Here is a 23,554-nt window from a genome sequence, read left to right on the forward strand (position 1 = left end):
ACGTAACCATGAGAAAATATTCTAAATTAAAACAAACAAACAAAAAAGAAAATAATATTGACTACATCAATAATGATCATCCTAATAAAATCCTTCTGACTCAATATAAAAATGTCTGGTCTGGAATGGGCTTCCATAAGTCTTCGTGGGAGAGAGACACTGACAACTGAAAGTAGCCAAAGACTAGCCAGCTGGCAGGGAGAGCTCTTTGCACCTCTCCTGACACTGCTTGGCCCAACCCACAGAATAGCCACCTGAGAAGTAGAGAGGGAAGGTAAATCTTCCCTCCCCCTTTAATAGACGCTAAGACTTGGACATAGGATGCTTGCTGATCACAAAGGGTCATCATAAGACACTAACCCAAACAACTTTATTCTTATGAAAGCCAACGTGGGGCCAAAGCAGCCCCGTAGAAAATTTCAAGTTTTATTTCTCTTAAAGAGGTTTGGCTAGAGAAGATTTCACTCTCTGCTGCTTCCCTAATTCCAGCATGGTTGCAGGAGTGCTTAGCTCACTGATCCCCTAACATGCTGATCTAGACTGAGAGGCCTGGCTCTCTGGTGACACTGGTCACAGGGCCATCCATTCTACTGTGCTGGAAGCATTTCAGCAGGTGAGCTTTAAGCCTCAAGCAGAGGCACTGCAGCTGAATGAGTTGGGAAGAAAGTGATGAAGTTTCTCACAGGCAGGCACTCGGCTCTGAATGGTATGGCCTGCCTGGCTAACTGGTTTTCATACTCCTAGGCAGTAGCCCAGGCAATATGTGCTTCATGTCCAAGGGGCCAACAGATATGGAGTGAGGGCAAGAGGGCAGTGCCCAAGGGAAAGAGCTTTGAGGAGTACTTCCAAAAAGAACTAGGACCTACAACTGAAAGCAAGGAAGCCTGTTCTAGAGTAATGGTGAATCTTTTGAAGACCAAGTGTCCAAATGGCATCCTCACGCCGAATGTGAGCTGCCCCCTTACCCCAGCCAGGAGAGGGAAGAAGCTATCCCATGGGGCTGCTGGGCAGAGGAGAAATGTCCTCAGGGAAGTGTGGAGTGGGGGGGGGGGGGGGACCAGACCCCTAGGGCATGCTCTGACACATGTGCCTAGGTTCACCAACATGGTTCTAGACACTAAAATGGAATCTCTTCCTAATTAGAAATAATTTCCACATGAAAATTTCTGAACAAGGAATGGGAAAAGTTAGAAATACTGATGGCCAGAGGAGCAAATGCATTCTCTGGGGGCTTCTATACATAGCCACCAGAGCGCTCTGTTCTGCAGGAAGGCCTGAGGAGGTTCAAGCCTACAGGACAAATTTCTCTTTTGATTCACTCTGAGACTATTTATCAAGTTTCAAGACTCTCTTTTTACCCCTGGTTTTCAGCTGACAGTACAAATACTCCCAATGGGCCTCAGTCACTAGGCGAGGAAATGAATCCTATCCCATATCAACTGGGCCTACACCGTGTGCTGCCACAACAGATGAGCTCATTGTAGTCACCTTGGGACTTGTACCCTGGATACCCCTCACACTGTCCTTGCCCCACCTGAAGCAATGATCACAATGACAATCCAGGGGCCACTCTTTTCTCCACAAAAATATAAACATCACACAAATGCAGAGGAGCCTTCATTCCTTGACTTGACTCTCTGCAAGTCAGCAAATCAATACTGATCCATGCCCCTATTGAGAAGCCAGGGATGGACTAGAAACCTCCCACTACAATTTTCAGTATCTATGATTCTTCAAGGTCTCTGATCCACAGATTCCCCTGATAAAACTATACCTTAAGGAAATCCAAGATAGAAAGTTCCATAATATACCTAAATGTTTATAACAGAATTTTTTAAAAGAGGAAAGAACTGGCAAAGAAGTAGATGCCCAATAGCTGGGGAATGAGTAAACAAGCTATGGTACATGAATATAATGGAATATGACTGTGCCATGAGAAATGATAAACAGAAGGAAATTCAGAGCATCATGGGAACTCTTTTATGAAAAAAATGTAGAGTGCAGTGAGAAGACCAGGAAACAAACCATACGATAGGTTGTTATAAATACAATAACAATGTAAATGAAAAGAAAAAAAATTCATATGTGAACTTTGTGTATTTATAATGACAAAGTTTAGCCCTGCAGAGTTATGAGAATGCTCTCTCTCCCCCTCTTTGTAGCCCTGGGAGGCAATACTGCTATGACAGCATGCTTGGCTGATGACCTGGTTAATTCTTCTTCCCCTCTTTTTTCTTTTTTTAATATTTGCTATAAGGAATAGGTGAGGAAGGGGGAAGGGGGAAGGGATATATTAGAAAATGAATATGAAATAAGAACAATGTCATAAAAATATTTTAAAATCTTCCCCAAGGCAAGTAAGCACCTTCTCTGCCAGCTTAATCTCAGAGAACTGCACAGGGCACCAAGAGGCTAAGGGACTTGCAAGGACTTGCCCTGGTCTTCCTGACTGAGGCCATCTCACCCTCCCAGCCATACGTTATTCCAAGGACACAGGCCCTCTTCCTTTATTAAAATAGGCATTTTTTCAAAGCAAGATCTAAAATAGGAAATCAAGACAAAAGGCTTGCTTTGCTGACAGTTTTATCTCTCAGACATTTGAGAAAGCTATAACAACAACAATTTCAATGCTGGACTCTAACAAAAAACACTAGCCAGCGAAGCAGAAAGGGCAGAGGTCTTGGGGGGAAAAGTCCTATCTGGAGTCACCATGATTGGTGAGGAGGGCTCCAGGCATAATAATAGATGCACCTCATGCTTCAGGAAAGCAACTGCAAAATGTTCAGGGAAAGATCCATCCCATGGCCAGTGATGCCAACAGGGTAAACAGATCAAAAGGAAAGCAAGGTTCTTCAAAATCACATTCTGACAATTCATACACATACATATGAAGGAAGACACATTTAAAGAATATAAGCTGAATACACAGGCAGCTTTCTGATGAGGCCAGATTAAGAAGGAGCCATGCACAAAGCATTTAAAAGCAAGGACATATGACCAAGGGCTGATACACAAGTGTGAAGAAGACGAGATCAGAAAGAGCCTGAGAATAGGAGAACATGAATGAATAGGCTTTTTAGAAGTGTGTAATGTGAGGAGATGACAAAGAAAATGCAGAACTCCTCAAACCCCATTCTGCTTCCACTTTCCTTATCAAGAAATCTTCACTGGGAATTATGGTTAGGAGAGAAATGAAGTTAAGGTGCAGACAAAAGGTCAACCTTTGATTTTTTTATGGTACCATAATGGGATCAAATCAATTAAATCACAGGACACTAAAAGAAGCTCTCAGGAGCTTCTAAGAAGTTAGGGAAAATGCATATAATGTCAAAAGGACAAATTCTTATAAGTAAAGAGAAATTGGGGGAGGGATAAATTCTAGAAATTATAGGCTACTAATTCAAAAATCAATCCCTGGCAAATTCAAGGAAGTTCTTAAAGAAATAGTTTCAGAGTACTCAGAAAAAAGAAGGCAATCACTAGGAGGCAACTTGGGTTCTAAAAGCCAACTGAATTAATTTCCTTATTGTAACAGAGTGCACTGGTTTAGACCTTCAGTGAAGAACTCAGGGAAATATGTGAATAAGAACTGCAAAAAAAACAAAACAAAACAGGACAACCAATCCACTGAGGGGTACGAGTAATATTAAATCAGGGAAATGATGTACCCATAATTACTTTGATTTCATCATGCTATTTGACTAAGTTTCTGTAATATTCCTGTGAATAAGAAATATAGACTAGATGATAATAATAGGTAGCTAAACTAGGAATGTTGCTTAATGAATCGGCCTAGCACAGCAGAGAGGTCAAGATGGGGAGTCCAAGGACCTGGGGTGGTAACATGGCCCTGCCACTTACTCCCTGTAACTGTCTAAGCTGCTGTAAAAGGAGGGCAGCTCTCAAGCTAGGAGGCTGTGGGACTTAAGTTGCAGGACCGTGATCTTGGCTCTGTCCAGGTCCACATCTCCATCGAATGACTAGCCTGAAGATACTGAAGGCTTGTCCCATGTGCAAAAGTCAGAAATCTTGGAAGTGCAGTTACTAAGCTAGATAAGAGAATTCATATGTACAGAGATCTTATGTGGGAAGGTTGGACTAAAACTCAATTTTAGGAGAGGTTTGGATCTTTGAGTTCATTGGTGTGTGGAAGTTCACATGAGGAAATCCCCTCTGCCAATGTTGGATGACATCTTTTCTATAATTTATAGTCAGAAGAGTTGCTTATAGTTCTGAGAGGCTAAATGATCTGCCCAGGGTCACAGAGCCAGTACTAAGAGGCAGCATTTGGAACCAGGTCTTTTTGGCTTCCAGAACAGCTCTCTATCTACTAAGCCATGCTACTTCTGTAACATGATATGAAAAGGGAGGCGGCTAGGTGATTCACTGGATAGAGCACCAGTTCTAGAGGCAGGAAGTCCTGGGTGCAAATCTGGGATCAGACACTGCCTAGCTGTGTGCCCCTGGGCAAGTGACTTAACCCTATTGCATAGCCCTTGGTACTAAGGCAGAAGGTAAGTTTGTTGTTTTTGTTTTTTATTTTTTTAAAACATTTATTAATATTCATTTTTAACATGGTTACATGATTCATGCTCCTACTTTCCCCTTCGCCCCCCCGCAGCCCCCCCACCCATGGCCGATGCACATTTCCACTGGTTTTATCATGTGTCCTTGATAAAGACCTATTTCCAAATTGTTGGTAGTTGCATTGGTGTGGTAGTTTCGAGTCCACATCCCCAATCATGTCCACCCTGACCCATGCGTTCAAGCAGTTGTTTTTCTTCTGTTTCCACTCCTGCAGTCCTTCCTCTGAATGTGGATAGTGTTCTTTACCATAAATCCCTCAGAGCTGTCCTGGGTCATTGTATTGCTGCTGGTACAGAGGTCCATTACATTTGATTTTACCACAGAATGTCAGTCTCTGTGTATAGAGTTCTTCTGGCTCTGCTCCTTTCACTCAGCATCAGTTCCCGGAGGTCTCTCCAGTTCACATGGAATTCCTCCAGTTTATTATTCCTTTTAGCGCAATAGTATTCCATCACCAGCATATACCACAATTTGTTCAGCCATTCCTCAATTGAAGGACATACCCTCATTTTCCAGTTTGTTGCCACCACAAAAAGCACGGCTATACATATTTTTGTACAAGTCTGTTTATCTATGATCTCTTTGGGGTACAAACCCAACAATGGTATGGCTGGATCAAAGGGCAGGCATTCTTTTATAGCCCTTTGAGCATAGTTCCAAATTGCCAGCCAGAATGGCTGGATCAGTTCACAGCTCCACCAGCAATGCATTAATGTCCCAATTTTGCCACATCCCCTCCAGCATTCATTACTCTCCCCTTCTTTCATTTTAGCCAATCTGCTAGGTGTGAGGTGATACCTCAGAGTTGTTCTGATTTGCATTTCTCTAATTATTAGAGATTTAGAACACTTTCTCATGTGCTTACTGATACTTTTGATTTCTTTACCTGAAAATTGCCTATTCATGTCTCTTGCCCATTTATCAATTGGGGAATGGCTTGATTTTTTATACAATTGATTTAACTCCTTGTATATTTGAGTAATTAGACCCCTGTCAGAGTTTTTTGTTATAAAGATTTTTCCCCAATTTGTTGTTTCCCTTCTGATTTTGGCTACATTGTTTTTGTTTGTACAAAAGCTTTTTAGTTTAATATAATCAAAACCATTTAATTTACATTTTGTAATTTTCTCTAACTCTTGCTTGGTTTTAAAATCTTTCCTTTCCCAGAGATCTGACAAGTATACTATTCTGTGTTCACTTAACTTACTTATGGTTTCCCTCTTTATATTCTAGACATTCATCCATTCTGAATTTATCTTGGTGTAGGGTGTGAGGTGTTGATCTAAACCTAATCTCTCCCATATTGTTTTCCAAATTTCCCAGAAGTTTTTGTCAAATAGTGGATTAATGTCCCAAAAGTTGGGCTCTTTGGGTTTATCATACACTGTCTTGCTGATGTCATTTACCCCAAGTCTATTCCACTGATCCTCCCTTCTGTCTCTTAGCCAGTACCATTGTTTTTGTTTTTTAAAGTGAAATTTAACAGAGGAATAAGTAAAAAAAAAAAAAAATCAACTTTAGAAGGACAGGGCAGTGAAGAATTCTTAGTTACTGTTAAGAGTGCAATATAATTCTACGGTATGAGGTAACTGCCAAAACAACAATGTAATACTAGACTGGATTAACAAATATAATTATCCAAAGGACAGGGTAGTCCAAAGGTATTCACCATTGTTCAAACCTGGAGAAGTGCTATCGCTCTGAAGGTACAATATTATAAAGCAGATGCTGACAAAATGAAATGAATCCAGGAGAGCAAACAAGACACTGAAGATGCTGGAAACCTTGAAATATGTAATATGAGTCTGGTTGAAGGAACCAGGAATGTTAATCCCATAAAGGGAAGATAGAGGAAATCTGATTAGCTTTCCAGTATCTGAAGCCTGTCACATGGAAAGGGAATTCTATAGCTCCAGAGGGCAGAAAGAGTACCAGTGGCTGGAAATAAGGCATAATCTATCACAATGAAAGGAAGAGGTAACATTCACAATTCCCCCAAAATAAACATACAAATAAATAAAAGAATGGGCTACATAATAAGGTCATAAGTTCCCCATCACTCTGAGGGGGGTTGGGGAAAGGTTGACTAGATGAGCCTTAAGATGCCTTTTCTACCCAAGACAGTATTCATACATTTGGCTGCAACCAATAACTGGGGGCTTAATTTGATGCAAAGTAAGTGCCTTGGGCTCTGGGGCACATGCTCCAAAGAAGGCACTTTCAGTCCCTTAAGAACTCCTTTGTAGCTAGCCCGGACATCTGACTTTCCTGCCCATAACTCCAGCCACTCACCTAAAGAAGTATGACTCTTGCTGCTTATTCTTGTTCCTGACTTTCCCCCCAACACACTTCACTGGCTGCTCCACTCCAGTTCCCAATGGAAAGGAGAGACCTCTGTTGGGTACTTATTGATTCAGATTATAGAAGTAACTAGTCAGGGGCAGAAGGGCAGAGAAATCTCTACAAAGATATTCGAGGGGAAAAGTGACTATTTTGCACATCCAGAAGTGAACATTTTCCGTACCTCTCTGGTTCTGTCTCTCCAGGGAAAGGTCTACCCCCTGAGTCTACTCTGGCTTACCATTGCTGATTTCTGGCAGGTCAAACTTGGTGAAGTCCCACCACTGGAGCCGGTACGTGGTGTTGGCAATGTTACTGGCCACTGCAGACTGTCCATCACCAATTACTGCACCTATATAGGAAAAAGGCAAAGAAACATTAGCTAGTCAATCAGAAGTTCCATCAGAAAACAAAAGGAGACTTCATTGAGGTTCTTGAGAAAGAGGAGGGAAATTAAAAATGAGGAAGAGAATGGAATAGCTAAACCCCTCATTGTCCCAAAAGCAAGAGATATTCTTTTCCTAGTAAGATACAACATGACAAAATTATTACTTTAATTATTTAAACTCTGCATTATTACTTGGGTCACTAAGTATGGTACCTGACACCAAGAAAGGGCATTATCCCTGTCTAGTGGGTTCACAACACTAGGAGAGACAAATGAGAAGTAATACAAACAGTAGGAAGAGTGGGAAAATGGGAGGGAGGGAGCTGAAGGAGTTAGGGGTGGGTCAGTCATAGCAGGGTGGAAGCAAAAGCAACAAGATGTGAAGAAGCTCTTCAGCTTCTGGTTATCTTTGGAATAGACAATGCTGCCTGAAAGAAGCTTCTCTCCTTTGTATGTGGCCCTCTTCCCACTAAAGCACTCCAAAATGATGCTGCCCCTGGGGAGAAGACAGCAAAGAACTGATTAGATTGGAAAAGAGAGCCAAGAACAAATGAGATGATATTTGTTGATCTCTCCTGGACCCCTTGGCATCTAATGCAGCAGAAATTTATGAGTCTAGCTTTGCAGCATCAGAATATTTTTATTAAGGCTATATTTTATAATCCCCCCACGAGAATTTCCCTGAATTCCCATTCTTTTTTAATGTCTCATGGTTTAACTTCTCTGAGATATAGACTTCCGTATGACACTTTTTTCCTTGGCAACCAATTAAATAAAAAATGGATTTTTTAAAAAACAGGGTGACACTATAATTTGCAGTTGTATTTCACTTCCATGAACATGTCATTTTCTCCTCCTCCTCCTTTGGAGATACATTCCATAGACACCCACCCCTCTGATTAGACATAGCCAAACCCTCCTGGGAACAGAGAATGGATGATGCCAGCTTTCCAAGTGGTATGCTCTGCTTCCAATCAGCTCCCACTTAGGGGAATTGACAACATGAAAGCTTGCCTTCCATTTGTCACAATGAACAGAGCCATCCCTGGATTCCTCTGTCCGCTGATTCTAAATGGAGCTTCAAAAGGTTTTCATAGGATGGAAAGCTGGAAAAGCCCTTCAAGTTCATTGAGTCTAGCCCTCGAAGTTTACAGATGAGACAATTGAGTCTCACTAGTTCTCAAGTGGTAGAACCAGGATTTAAAAACTCGGGTTCTCTCTTTGCCTCCATCTTTTCAATGAGGAGCAGGTTTCTCTGCTACCCTTGTTATTTAATTATACCCACTACATAAAATCAAGAACTAGTTACCACTTCAGCCACTAGGCATGAGAAGAGAATCTGGTGGCCAGTCGTGCAGCTCTTCAGGGAGCTCCTTCCAGGAAGAATGTCTGATTAGCCTGTTTGTCCCAGTTAAAGTTGCCACGGGCAGGGGTTAGGAGGCATCTGAGGGGCGAAGCCACTAAGTTAAAAATCTAACCCCTATGATTTGCCATGTGTTTGTTTTTAAACTCTTCCTCACAGCAACACACTGAACTGACCAAGACCCAGGAAAGATGTAGTCTTGTCCACAGCCTCAGGCAGATCATGCACAGGGGCCACTGGATCCAATTTGCTCTTATGGCTCCTATGGCCACTTGCTCAGCAGGCATAAACACCCTCTCTTACCAGATGAGATAAAAATATTTCACCAACATTATTATCAAATCTGGTTCATTTTGCTGGGTCCCCTGGGCAAAGAAAACAGGCTTTCGAGCAGGCCCATGTCAAGAGAGGCAATGTGGCATTATGGGAAAGAGCAGCCAACGGTTTGTACCCTTGCCTAGACCCTTGTTTACTGTGTGATCTTTGGCCTCTCAGAGCTGGATGCAGGGAAGCTACTGTTAGGTGTACCAGGCAAGTCCCTTAACCTCCCAGGCAACTCTCAAAACTCTAAGTGGCAGAGGTGTTCATCTTTATTGATGGAAGGAGTTTCTTCACCTAAGAGTTCCTTATACCAATTAAACCTGATTGCCTAGTCCCTTCTGCCTTCCTACCATCTACCATCCCTTGATCCTGACAACATAAACAGCTGTTCCTTCTACTCTAGGATCCCTAGATCAGTGCCTTCTTCAAATAAACTTACCTCTATTTCCCTTTATTCAGTTGCTAACAGGCAAACATATAATATAATCCAAATGAAATGGAAGAGGGCCAGTTCATATATTCATTCATTCAACTGTCTACTATATGCATAACACTATGCTAAGTGTTGGCAGGGATTGAAAAGAAATATACTACAGGGTCCTTTGTACTTTAGGAGTTTCCAGACTAGTTGGTTAGATAAGACTGACTCTTGATCTCTCTGTCTCTCTCTGTCTCTCAATCTGTCTCTCTCTCCACCCCACCAAGCCATTCCATCACCCATTCCTAATAATCACCTTCCCTTCAACCCTACAGGAGCCTTTCTGTGTCTTACAACCTGGATAGAATGTAAGCTCTATGAGAGCAGAGGTTGTGAGTCACACCTAACCTTCTATTTCTTCTTGTGTCTAGAATATACCTAATAAATGTTGGTTGAATAAGAATAATGAAATAACACTGGAGAAAAGAGTATAATTGAGGCTCAAATGACTGTTAGAGGTCTGCTAATTGCAATCCTGAGTAACCAAGTAGCTAATCCATCCAAAGCCACATGTCACAGAATGAAATCTTGCAATCAGAGACACATTTAGACCAGATCTTTGTAAAGAGCTCAAACAGGAGAGATTTCCTTCCAATGCTCTAGTGAAGGAGGGAGTCTGGCACTAGACAGATACAGATCTCAGTGACACAAACCATAGATTAAAACATTAGTGATGCCAGCAACAGATCATGGTGCTTGTCTGGTGGCAGAGTTCTAGGCCAATTTAGCGTAACTCTCTGCAACAAGATGCAAGAACAGCTTCCATATAGCTTTAAAAAAACAAAAATAAAGGCAAAAACAAACAAAAAAAGCCTCTGACCACCCAAATGAAAGCAAAGGAATAATGCCAGAAGAAACTTATTTGTGGGCTCATTCTCAAAAATATTTACATAGAAATTACTGAGCACCAGAGACTAGGGCCCTAGACACCTTTCTGGGAATTTTTAGTCCCTTCAGTTTCTTTGAGCCCTTTTAGGTGATAAGCAGACTAACAGAGGGCTTGCACCTTCACTCTGTGCTATGATTTCACCAAAGGGACTGTTGCTTATGAGATCACCATTAAAAACACTGGTTTACTAAAAAGTTCTTTTCCGTAATGGAGATGGCCAATACAGGACAGCAAAAAGTTACAGAATACTCTTTAGCAAACTTCTACCTGCTGACTCCACTTACTAGATCACAGACAGGCTGAAAACCAGAAATCTTTCAAATTTACTATTTAAAGGATAAGTAGTTCTTAATTTTAAATCTGTAACTATATTTCAAAATAATTGATTTCTTTTGTAAACCTTTGCATGTTGCTTTACTTTATGCATTTAAAAATATTGTTTTTAGTTCAAAGGCTTCATCAGACTGTGGCAAAGGGATCCATGACAATGAAATGTTAAGAATCTTGAGTTTAATGAGTCACCAACTACAACAGTAGACAATGACAAGTAGATATGATGAGGAATGGCAAACACTGGTCCTTAGGAAGAACCCTTGGCCTAGAGAGCAGGTAAGAGCTTAAAAGAACTTGACTGTGGTAGTTGGTCCCTGAGACTTTCTCCAACTTCCCTCCCTAAAGAGTCAAGGGCTGGAAATAGGCAAATAGAATACCAGGTTCTGAATGGAATAGTTCAGATGGATACTGTCAGACCTGGCTGACAGATACCTTGTACCCTGGCATGGAATTCTTTCTCTCCATGGCATGCTAAGTAAAATTAGTACAATATGTGGCTTCTCTGAGGACTCTGGGCGAAGGCATGGAATGAGGATCCCATCCAAGGGAAAGAGCATGTGATCACAAAAATGAGGGAAGAAACCCAAAGTCAGTGATATGGTAACCAGAGAAGGAAGAATGATGACAAAAAATAAGCTATTCATTCCTGGCTCTGAGATAAGCTTTCCAAGTCTCCCTGACAAGCTCTAAAAGCCTCAGAAACAGCTTACAACACCCTGGCAAGATGTGGGGAGCCATACCACACCTTGAACTCAGCGCTGTGATCTTTTTTTTGCCTCTTTTCTCAGATTTATCTCCTTTGATGCGTGGAAAGAAGAATGATAAACATTTTCTCCCAGCACCTGAAGGGGAGCCTAGGGGATGGGGAAGAGAGGCAGGGAGGGAGGAGCAAAGAAAAAGGAGGGTACAGAAGAAAGGAGCTAGGAATGGTTTGGGGGAAATGATTTAAGAACCAGGAGTCATTAGTAAGTGTAGCAGTACACCCAGCTTTGGTAGCAGAGAAAGCGGTAGGTGGTGAAGAGAGAAAGGAAAGGGTTAAACTGTATTCCTGGCCCTGCAAAATCTGCTCTATTTGAAGCTGCCTTCACACATGACAGCTGCCTTTGACTCTGCTGCTGCTGGGAAGATGGAATGGGAACAGAAGCCTGGGGAGGGAATACTGATTGGGTTGAAAACACAATCATTAACCATCCCTTCTGTCTGACAATGTGCAAAGAGCTGAGAAATCAGCTAACTGGCTACCGGAGCTGAGACTGAATGGCCCAAAGAGAACAACCAATCATTCTCACCCAAACCTCTCACAGAATCGTGCAGCACAAGCTTAGGTGGACATAAGACGGGGCCAGATTGTGTGCCATTTTTTCAACATGTATTTTAAATGGTGTCTTAAGAAAGGAAATGGTCCCTTCTCTTCCTGGATAGCAGAATCAAAATTTAGTCTGAGAACACCCCAGCCATAAAAGTACTACATTCATGTTCATTTTAGCTCATTTTCCAGCACTGACCTTTCCATCTAAGGCCCTAGGGTCACACAAGCCTCTTTCTCCCCAGTCGGAGACTTTTACTGAAATGGCCACCAAGAGAATAAATCCAATTTTTCTTTAGAGTTTACTAAAAATAGCTAGAGGCTTTTCTGAACATATTTTCCTGAAAAGGTTTGAGGGACAGTATGGCACAGCAGACAGAGAGCCTGTCTCAGAGTCAGGAAGCCCTGGACTGAGGTCTCACCTCTGATGCACATTGGCTGTGATTCTGAGCAAGCCAATAGGAATGCTCTGAACAGCTCTTGGGTTGTACTCTGACCACTGGCCTGCACTGGCGGAGGGAATTACCACTTTTACATTTGTGTGATGACCAAGTCAGTTTCTCCTAGAGACTGTATTCTCATCTGTAAAATGGGGATAAAACAACATCTTCCCTCTTTCCATTTCACAAGAAATGGTTTTAACTGTAAAGAATCTCTTTACTGGTCTTCTCTCAGCCTCTGTTATTCCAAGTTGAAGAGCCTCCCTTTTTTTAGCCTGTTGCCCTATCAATTCCCCTAGACTCCCTGGGATCATCTCATCCAGGTGGCACAATAGGTAAGAGTCAGGAAGACCTGGGTGTAAACCTTTCCTTGGATATTCATTAGCTGAGTGATCCTGGGAAAGGTACTTCACAGCTGTTTACCTCAGTTTCCTTATTTGTAAAATGGGGGTAATAACAGCACCTACTTTCCAAGGTTATATCGTGAGGATCATATGAACTCTATGGACAGCACTTTGCAAATGCTATTGCTATCACCATCATTAGAGGGCTGCCTTTCCTCCTAGCCACCAGGTACAAGGAGACAGAAAGTCTGGTGGCAATGGGAACAGCAGAAGTCCCATTTATCTCACTGGGCTTCTTTCAGAGCTCTGTGAATTGTGGCTCTGAGTGTGTGGAATAACTCTGGGGGATGCCTCCTAGTTTATGGATGGAAACTGAGGTTCTGAGAGTGGCCAGGCTACTATCAGAGCCTGTTACACCTCGTAGCCTTCCCATTTTACACTGGAGGATAAGTTGAACTCAAAGTAAAAATGCCAAAGGGAAGACAGGGAGTTCTCTCTAGTGAGAACAGCTCTTTTTCAGACTCCCCACAGCCAAAAGCTGAGCCTTCACCCTAGCCTGGGGCTAAGCCAGAAGGTAAGCATGGTATTCCAACTAGTAAGCCAAAAATAAAACCTGAGGGGAGGCTTTGATTTGCTGGGGAGTTTCACCTACAACAAAACCTTCACCCATGATGCCATATCACACTGGCCGCCATACTGGTGATTCTGATGAAGTTGGCATGATGGATGTCTGGCCAGGCCCGGACTGTTTAATCACAAAGTCACTGGTAAGGCAGCCAAACAACAATGGGCTCCATTAGGTGAATAAATGTATGTAATGTCAACTTGAGTATAAACATTGTGTGGCGGCTGGCAGCCAGTTATGGGATTTGTGAGACAAAAGATGATGCCTCTAATTTTAGAGAGCTGGCTCAGTGGTGCACCCAGAGCTACCATAAGGTCCAATGTTAGCTTGTCCCAGCAAGGTCCTGGTTTCCCCGGGAGAGGTGGGGACCAATAAAAACAGCACTTTCTAAGTGTCTCACTTCAGCACAACCAAAGCCAGGTTTCTAAATGTCTCATCACTAACTCAACAGCCTAGGAGTCCTAATAATATCCCGAAAAGGAGGTGAACCAAGTCAGATACTCACTAGGAAGCATTAGGAGATGACCCATGAGTGATCGTAATCAGAAAATGGTGGTATACTTGGAAGAAGAGTGAATCTAGACCCAGATGACCCAAGTGCCCATCTGGGTTCTACCAACTGGTGCCGAGGTAACCATGGCTAAGTTAGCTTCCTGAGCCTCAGTTTTCTCACAAGAAAAATGAAGTATTTGGGCAAGACTTGGACTCTAAGGTGCTTATCCAGCTGCTAATAACCCTTGAAGCATATGGGATACTGTGCCCTCTAGAGAGGGCACCAGAGATTCAATAAGATGGGTGTAGACTTGGGCAATGATTCTCATACATGAATAAAGAATGAGTTCAGAGTTGTATTAATCTCTTCACTGAAAGCAGAGAGGCCTTTGAAATGGATATGATCTTTACATATGGTTGAGTTAAAGCAGAAACCATCATTAAATATGGCAGCAAGGTGTAGTAGAAAGAATAGCAGCCTGGAAGTCCAAAACCCTGAGTTCCATGTCCTTATGGCTACTGATGGGTGAGATTCCCTGGCTCCCTCCTCACCAGGTTCTTTGTGGCATTAGGCCTCCCACTTCTACCCCTCTCCAATGCCCCCTCATGTACTGGCTGCCCCCATTAGATAATAAACCCCTTGAGGGCAGGGCTCTCTGGCATCTGTAACCTCAACACTTGGCACAGTATTTGGCACATAGTGAGCATTTTATAAATGCGCATGTAGGTCTACCTTATAATGACTTCCTTATTACCTCTGTTATGTCTCTACACACCTGTGATGAACTGAGCAAGTCATTTAATCTTTGGGGGCCTCAACTGTTTCTTAAAAAGAGAGATTCGGCCAGATAATCTCTAAAGATCCTTGCAGGGATGCTGGCATCATAAATCCTTAAATTCATTCTACTGACAGTATCACTGGCAGCTGTCTGGGTTCCGGTATGCCAAACTCCACCACCCTAGGCAAATTAACCTCATGTGGCTGTCCCTCAGACCCCAGCTCTTTCAATATGCATTGTTCTAATAAGTCTGCTCCTCTGACACTAATGATGGAGTTGGGACATGCAATTAAGAAAGAATTCAGCTACAAATAAAGATATATCATCCATTTCTTCTACTCACAAAATGATTTAAGATGAAAACAAACACATTCACTAGAATTCATATTACTAAGAGCTTTATTAGGAACAGGCAGGTTCCCAACCCAAGAGGTGTTTTTCTGAGGGGAAACTCAGGTGGGAGGGAAGAGAGGCATTCCTACTGGGCAGGGCTTTCATCTGACAAAAGGCATGAAGGTGGATGAGTATTCAGAATGACTTGAATTCCCACCTCCCCCTAAACTGCACTGGCTATATTTGGGTCCCAGTACTTTTGGGATGAGAATACCACGCCTCACTCAGATGGGCTCCCAGAAAGACAAAACCCCTCACTCGGATGGGTCAGCAGTGAGGGACAATGGGGATGGGGAGTGCTTCCTGGACATGAGAGGAGAGAGGAAAGAGAGATGTAAGCTCTCGCCAGCCCTATGACATACGCTCCTAGGACTTCTGGAGTTCTGGTTGTTGGTGGAAGCTCAAGCGATCACACAGAGCAACCCCAGAGGGTCTTGGGCTCGTCAACAGCAGGAGGGAAAGAACCTTCCCTGCTGCAGTGAGGATGCAGATTTAAAAACCCTGAAATCTGCACTGAGGGAAATGGCAATGTGCTGAACGTGGGTTTGACTGGCAGCTTTCCTTGTCTGTCGATCACAAGGTAATAAACACTGGGAGATGGCAGAAAAGAAGATAAATGCTGTCAGCAGCACTATTCCCCACCCTCCCCTCCTCTTCCGCCCCCACTCAGCACATGACAAGAGTTAAGCAGGAAAATAAATCAGCTTCTTAACCAACTCTTTTGTTAAAAACTTTCTTGCAGGCCACCTACACGTGAATTACTGCTCTATGAGCCTACATTCTCCTTAGGGGGCCCAGCTTAGAAAGGGGAGGGGGGTGGGCAAGTCGGATCAGCACCTGCACATTTCAGGATACACAACTACGTGGAGAAACCAAGGGTTGGGTCTGGAAATGAAAACAGGGTCCAGCCTGACCTTAAGGCAGATAAGGCTCCCAACATCCTGCCAAAGATGCCAATTCAAAACACTATCCTGATCCATACGGCAAGCCCTGTGTAAGACAACAGATCTGGGCACTGGAAGGGATGGCCAATCCCTTCGCTTCCCAGGTGGTAAAATGAGCACTAAGCAGAGGGAAGGCCTCTCTGCAAGGATTTCTTATACAGAGAAGAAGGATCCAAATAGGACTCCAGCTGCAGAATTCATCCTACTACACCCTGGACAAGGGGGCATCCAGTAAGCCTGATGCAATCCAGCAGCCGCCAGGGACCTGTCACTGGTCCTTAAGGGGACCGTGGCTGATCACTAAGGGTCAAGAGAAAAGATCCTGACGGGCATATGGGGAGAAGAGGACCACAGTTTTAGAATTAGAAGAGCCTTCCAATAATATTAAATCAAACTCACTCATGGCACATGGGGAAACTGAAGCCTGGAGAGGGAAGTGCATTGTCTTAAGTTAATGTAGGTAGGCAACAGCAAAGCTAGGCCTTAAAGCCAAGTTCAGACTCTAAATTAGGGCTCTTTTCTCATGACAGGAGAACTTGAGAGTGAGGGAGATTGGGGTCAAAGTCAGCGAGGTTGTCTAGAGCAGACTCTAAAGCTGACAGTCCCAGATCTACATGCCGTTTGAAATAGAGAAGTCCGTCAGACTGTGGACCTTTTTGACTTCCCACAAGAGCAGCTAAGAATCTCCTTGATTGCTGCTGACAATGAAGTAATTAATTATCTTCGGAAAGCCAAAGAGTGCCTTCTGAAGCACAGCGATTTTCCTGTGGCAGAGGAATGAACAAAAGTCACATTTGAACCATGCCAAGGGTATCCTTGAAAAGGAAATCTGGGGATGCCCTCTCTGACCACTACAACCCCTTTCCACCACCACCCAGGCTATTTTCCACCTTCAACTCAACTCCCTTTGCAAAGAAGACTACATTTTTATGTTTGAGATACATGAAAGAAGGAGGCATAGTGAGTGATATGTGGTTCAGAAGAGAACCCCAGTCTATTCCATTCACACACAGGCCAGACTTTAGAACTGACACAAAAACAGGTCTATGGTTTGTTTGTTTGTTTGTTTGTTGGGGGGGGAGGGGCCGGCAGAGCACTCTTCACAAGAAGAGAGAGTAAGAAACTACTAGAAATAGTTTCTTTCCTTTTTTTTTCTTAAACCCTTAACTTCTGTGTATTGGCTCATAGGTGGAAGAGTGGCAAGGGAGGGCAATGGTAGTCAAGTGACTTGCCCAGGGTCACACAGCTGGAAAGTGTCTGAGGCCGGATTTGAACCTAGGACCTCCCTTTTCTAGGCCTGACTCTCAATCCACTGAGCTACCCAGCTGCCCCTAGAAATAGTTTCTAATTAGACATTCACAATTTAGACATTAATGCCAAACACAGTTAAGAAGTACAAGCAATAAGCCACCTCGTGAGGGATAGTAATGGGACGTCTGGAGAAGTTAGAGAACAATTTGCTTGCCTTTCCATTCCTGAAGATGAATTCCATTCCATCACCAGGCCTCCCTAAACTGAAGAGAAAGTTGCTTCTATCCGCCCATCTGCACTCACATAGTAAGATAAGATCCTCAGCTTTCTGTGTGAGGACAGTGACACTTCCTCATAAATGCTCCAAGGTCCAGTCTGTACAGCTGTGTCTGCATCATCTCTTGCCTGGTCCCTTTCCCTTGATGATAAGGTACTTGAGAGCAGAGGGCCTATTCTTCACATTCTTTATGCCTTCTCAGAATCAAGAATAGCATTAGATATGCTGTTAAGTGTTCAACATATATTCAAAAAATGACTCATGGGAATATCTAGGAAGGGCATTTCTAATCCTGCCAGATAATGTTTCTTGTATACCTAAGCTAAGCTTTTGTTTTTGTTTTTTAAACCCTTTCCTTCTATCTTAGAATCAATACTGAGTATCAGTTCCAACACAGGAGAATGATTTAATGACTAGGCAACTGGGATTAAGTGACTTGTCCAGGGTCAAACAGTTAATTAGTGTCTGACGTCATATTTGAACCCAGGACCTCCTGCCTCCAGGTCTGGCTCTCTATTCACTGAGTCACTAAATGAGACAAACTTGTTTTTCACGAATACTGTTCACAGATTCATTTACATGTGCCTCCATCACACATATAGGCAGCTAAGTGGCAAAGTGGATGGAACACTGGCTTGGAATCATCTTCAAGATTTGGCCTCACACACTTACTAGCTATGTGACCCTAAGCAAGTACTTAACCCTGTTTGCCTTAGTTCCTCATCTACGAGAATGAGTTAGAGAAGGAAATGGCAAACCACTCCAGGATCTTGCCAAGAAAAACCCAAATGAGGTCATAAAGAGTTAGATACAACTGAAATGACCAAACCACAAAACCATCACACATATAAAGAAATGGGCCTATGGTAAATGGTAAATTGTTCTAAATGACCAGATGAAACTAAACTACACCAAACCTTGGAATATAATTTAAATTACAGCCATCAGATATCACCCAAAGGAAAGATGGAGACACTTTAGGTAAAGAAACCACATAGACATGAGTTTAGAGATTTGCTCCTTTAAATGTTCAAAGGCTAACAGATTCAGATATGGACAGACCCTAAGAGGCCATCTAGTCCAAAGCTTTTACTTTATGAATGAAGAAACTGAGGCTCATAGAGGTTAAGTGATTAATTTAATAGAGAAGAAAGAATTGGGATTCAGACTGAGTTCCTTTGAATCCAAATGCAGTGGTCTTGCTGATGCACCACATTATCCTCCCCAGAGGGTAATAAGTCTTGTCCAGTCTGGTGGGATGTGAGAATGGAACTCCCCAGGGCAGACTCATTCTGAACTTCTGAGATTCGGAGAGAGGAAAATGTTCAGCTGCCTTGGGAGTTACCATAAAAGATAACTAACCTCGTTGGGTAGCCAAAGCAGTATGTGTTTCAAGTTTGGATTAATCCAGCTTACCCTGCCAAATCTGGAGAAAAAAGGAGGCAGCAGCCTTTGCAGAACCTGGTAAATGCAGACTCAACCCTCTAAAGCAGCACTCTCCTGGCCACCATCTTCCTGGCTTCACTCTAGAAACCAAATATGCAGACAGATGCCTGGCCTAAAGCTTATTCCATGCATGTTACCCTGATGGTTCAGACATCTTACCGTGAAGAGCTGATTGTTCATGCTAGGTCAGAGGAATCTCTGAGAAGGCCTGGGGCAAACAACTGACTGACAGGAAGAGGGTTTTTTTCATAAAGGAAAGAAAAAAGAGATGAAGGCCGGTTTCACTTTCCTTTCTGTCTGAATATTTTCTGTGTATGGCACAGAAAAGCCTCAGCCTGCTGCTACTTAACTAAGTGAGCTCACAAAAGCCAGGCTGCCAGCCAGAAGGCAGGCACTTCAACTTCTAGGGCAAACATGTTGGCCACCACAAAGAGTAGAAGGAAGGTTCTCCCTTTTGTGACATTCTTGTTGGGAGAGAAATACAAAACGCTCACAAGGAACATTGTGACACTCTTGTTGGGAGAGAAATACAAAACGCTCACAGGGAACATTGTGCCATAGACCCATCTCTTGTACTCACTCAAGCCAAAGTATCCCTTTAGTGCTGAGAAAGTCCCCTCAACCAGTTTAAGAAGAAACATTTAGAATTCTTAAAAGCTTTCTAGAAGGAGAATGACACCCAGTCAGACACTGTCACACTGACTCAAATTCCCTGGCCTGGAAAGGCACTCCACAATCTGGCCCTTCTACCTTTCTGGGTATATCCCACATTCTCCCTTCCTCATTGTAGTGAAATTGGGACAATTATCTAGTCCTTGAATGTACCATACATTCTACTTTCTTCATGCTTGTAACTATGATATTGTCCCCACTTCTCTTATTCTTGAATCCCTACCCAATTTTTTCTTTTTTTAACCTTTACCTTTTTTCTTAGACCCAATATTGTGCATTGGTTTCAAGGCAGAAGAGCAGCTATAAAGTTCAAGTAATTTGTCCAGGGTCACACAGCAAAGAAGTGTTTGAGATGATATTTGAACCCAGGACCTCCCATCTTTAGGCTTGCTTCTCTATCGACTGAGCCACCTAGCTGCTCCCCAACCCAATCTTTAAAGCCCAACTGAAGAACAATATATGTATGAAGCCTGACCTCCCTTGGCTCGGAAAGATAACACTTTGGTTTTACATCTAATGCACTTACTATGTAATTTTTCGTATTAGAGCTTTATGTGTTTGTGTCTTACTTTCTTAGTAGACTGTGAGCTACATAAGGCCAGGAATTGTGCTTATTTGTCTCCTAGCACCAAGCACAGTCCTTTATACATAGTAGGAGCCCAACATATTTGTTAAATGACTGTCACAGCTCCCAAACTCCAAATGTCTAATAAACATAATCATATCTTTCACTTCCAAACAGTGTGGATTCCTGAAAAGGTTACTTTATGCAGATGTCAGATATATCAATAGGAATTTAGAAATAAATTGGGAAAAAAGAAACAATCTTCACTAAATGACTACTCTGCCCAAATATATCCAAAACAAACAGGGAGAGGCTTCCCATCAGACATAGCCTAAATAGCTCCCCTAAATGGCCTTGGGAGATTCTATACCAGAAGAAGGCCTTCATCCAGCCTTGTGTAAGGCTCTTGCCTCCAGCCTAATACCATTAGCATGGCCATTTCATGCTCTGAAAAATCAGAAAAGGAGAGGGGACTTCCACTCTAAGAAATGCTGAGCAGCCTTAAGATTTTGATTTGTGTTCTACTGAAAAGCATGAAAGCTGAGGCTAAAACACCACTTTCCAATGACAGTTAATGAAGGGCTTGCAAACAATACACAGAATGGAGCAATGGAATGGATTCCAATGAGAGAGAAGCAGGTGACAGAGAGAAAGTGAGGCAGAAGATGAACACTATGGAAACCCTCCAAGCATTCAAGATGTTAGCAGAGGCTCAGGGAGCAGGGACACCAGGGATCCAGCAAGGCCTCCATCACAGAAAAACAAGCTTTGAAATGACAAGTGAGGAAAATTCCCCTCTAGGGAAAACATTTTCCCTGAGAAGAGTGATTATATTTGATTGCTTTAACCTATCAACTGCACAGAGCCACTCAGGCCTAGGTGGCTAGATACTCAACCCAGTAATCAAAGGGACAGCTCCTAGTACTGAGATGTGTCAGACACTGCCATGAGTCCTTGAACTCAGTAGGAGAGAATGCTGCTGTCTGCTGCTCTTCCAGAGAAGAGAATGAGCTAAAGGAAGGAAAGAAAATGGTGGAAAAGGCTGCTCGGCTTAGTTTCTGTTTTTCTTTTCTATGTCTGAGTCTGGTGAGAGCTGTGAGAGAAGGAAGACAGGGTCAATGAATGAACAAATGAATGAAGCATTTCAGTGCCTTTTTTTAGTGTAAAATACTGTTATTAAGAAGTAAGGACATACATAGGAAAGAAATATAGACTCTGCTCTCATAAAGCTCATGTTCTAACAGGGGAGACAATCCATACAGAAAACATTCAGCACTCAAAAAGGAGCCTTCTTTCTGCAGCTGCTAGGTCAGGAAGGCCTAGTGTGGCACAGCTGATACAACCTAGAAAACACTCAACCACCTGAACCCACAAGAGGAACACCAGGAAAGGGAGTTCCAGCCTTGGGTTTCAGACTGACAGAGCCGGTATGAGCTGGGATCTAGATCAGGAAATCGCAAAGCTCCTGCTCTAGCTGCTTCTTAGTTCTCCCACCCTGCCACAATAAACAGTCCTTTGTCCCTGACTTCAGAAAGTAAACTATGGAGGCAAGATGCCAAGTACCCCAGGAACAAAAAGAGATGAGAACTATCAACTAAAAAGAGTGATGCCAGCTATTCCAGTCCAGAGTGGCCCAGCCTGGAAGTCAGGTGGAGAAAGTCATAGTAGGAAGGGCTTTGTGGATTACATAAGTCTAACCCAGGAGAGTATTTCAGCTCAGAGAGCTTTTTCTTCTTAATTTTTGATGGAGAGCATCAACTCCTCAATGAGGACTGAACACTGACTCCAAAATCACACTGTGAGTGCCATGGGGGTGGGGGGTAACATATAGAAACAGAAGGCATGGATGGGCTGTGTTCAGGGCTGGGGAAATATGGCATACAAATATCACCATCAAAAAAAGGAAAATTACCAAAAGAGCAGTATAGAACACAAACACTACTGCAATCAGGAGATGGCAGAGTCCACTGTCCAGCCTGGCCAAAGCTAAGGCCATGAGGAAAGGCAACATGGCAGATAAACCAGGTGTAGATGGAGAGGGCCTATGTCCAGGAGCAGTTCTGAGCTCTTCATGACCCTGTCTGCACACACAAGGTACTACAAAATATGGAAATAATCATAACAAAGATAAAACACTGTTGGAGGCAACATACCTCCAGATCTAAGATGTTTCGTAAGCCACACTAGCACATTCAATACCCAAGTAGCTAATCTAGTTTGGAATGGGCTGACTGGGCAGATGACTCTCCTCATTTTCTCCAACTGCTTAGTTAATACAGAATGCGATTGATGATTTTTTTTTTAAACCTTTACCTTCTGTCTTAGTATCAACTCTAAAACAGAAGAGTGGTAAGGGTTAGGCAACTGAAGTGACTTTCTCAGGATCTCACAGCTAGGAAGTGTGAGGCCAGATTTGAACCTAGGAACTCCTGGCTCTATATCCACTAAGTCACCTAGCTGCTCACCCCTAACCCCTACCCTCAATTGAGGATTAAGAAAGAAATCGAAGAAGATAAATGGACTAGGGATGCAGACACCCCTATCATTAAAAATGATCTGAAGGATCAATTGACAATCCACTTTAGACCTAACCAAAAACATCCACATGTATCCATCCTAATTTTAAACCATCAAATGGAAGGGCTCCAGAAGATCCCACATACGCTGCATGAGACCCTGAGATTGCACCAATCACAAAGCTCCTTCTGAATACTTGGCAAGGAATTTTATAAGTCTCTGTTTCAACCCAATATAATGGCCCATTCTTTCGCCTTGATACAATCAAAAGTAATTAAAATGTTTTGTTTTTCACAATTCAGTAAAACAATAATGAAACTAGCAGAGTGTGGCTAAGTTCCAATAAATTTTATGACCAAGTTGTGATTTAAAATCCTCTCAAAATCTGAAATATTAAAAGACCAGGGAGGATCAAAGACTAATTATTTCACAAAGCCAGGCTTATTTCTCTTTTCTGTACTCACATATTACCTGAGTCAAAGGAGGGGACAATGGCCCAAAGGCCCTCTTGTGAGTCCATACTCCCATCTAGGAAGGCCAAAGAGAAAATGTCTAATGAACCAAGGACAGCCAACTGGAAAGCCTTTATTAAAGTATTCCTGGGACATTTTATCATGGCATGAGTATATCTCTAAGATCTCCAAGGGGAGTTTATACCACTGGAAAGTAGAAAAGGCTGAATGTAAAGGATACAGAATAATGAAAACAGATCCCATTTATACAGAGTTTTCCTCACAATTCTGTGAGGAAGGTAATATAAGCATTATCTTGCCTTTGAGAAATGAAAAATAAAAAGTTGAAAAG

General features: G+C 42.7%; 1 protein-coding gene across 1 annotated transcript in view; it reads right to left on the reverse strand.

Moving 5' to 3' along the window:
- The window catches only part of AMBRA1 (autophagy and beclin 1 regulator 1), a 190,131-nt gene that overhangs the window by 55,042 nt on the left and 111,535 nt on the right, over positions 1-23,554 (reverse strand). Inside the window, exon 12 of the mRNA XM_044681373.1 lies at positions 7,169-7,279. Within this exon, the coding sequence (XP_044537308.1) occupies positions 7,169-7,279 (111 nt within the window). The remainder of the gene's footprint in view (positions 1-7,168; positions 7,280-23,554) is intronic.

Source organism: Gracilinanus agilis, chromosome 6 (genome assembly GCF_016433145.1).
Source record: "Gracilinanus agilis isolate LMUSP501 chromosome 6, AgileGrace, whole genome shotgun sequence".
NCBI lineage: Eukaryota > Metazoa > Chordata > Mammalia > Didelphimorphia > Didelphidae > Gracilinanus > Gracilinanus agilis.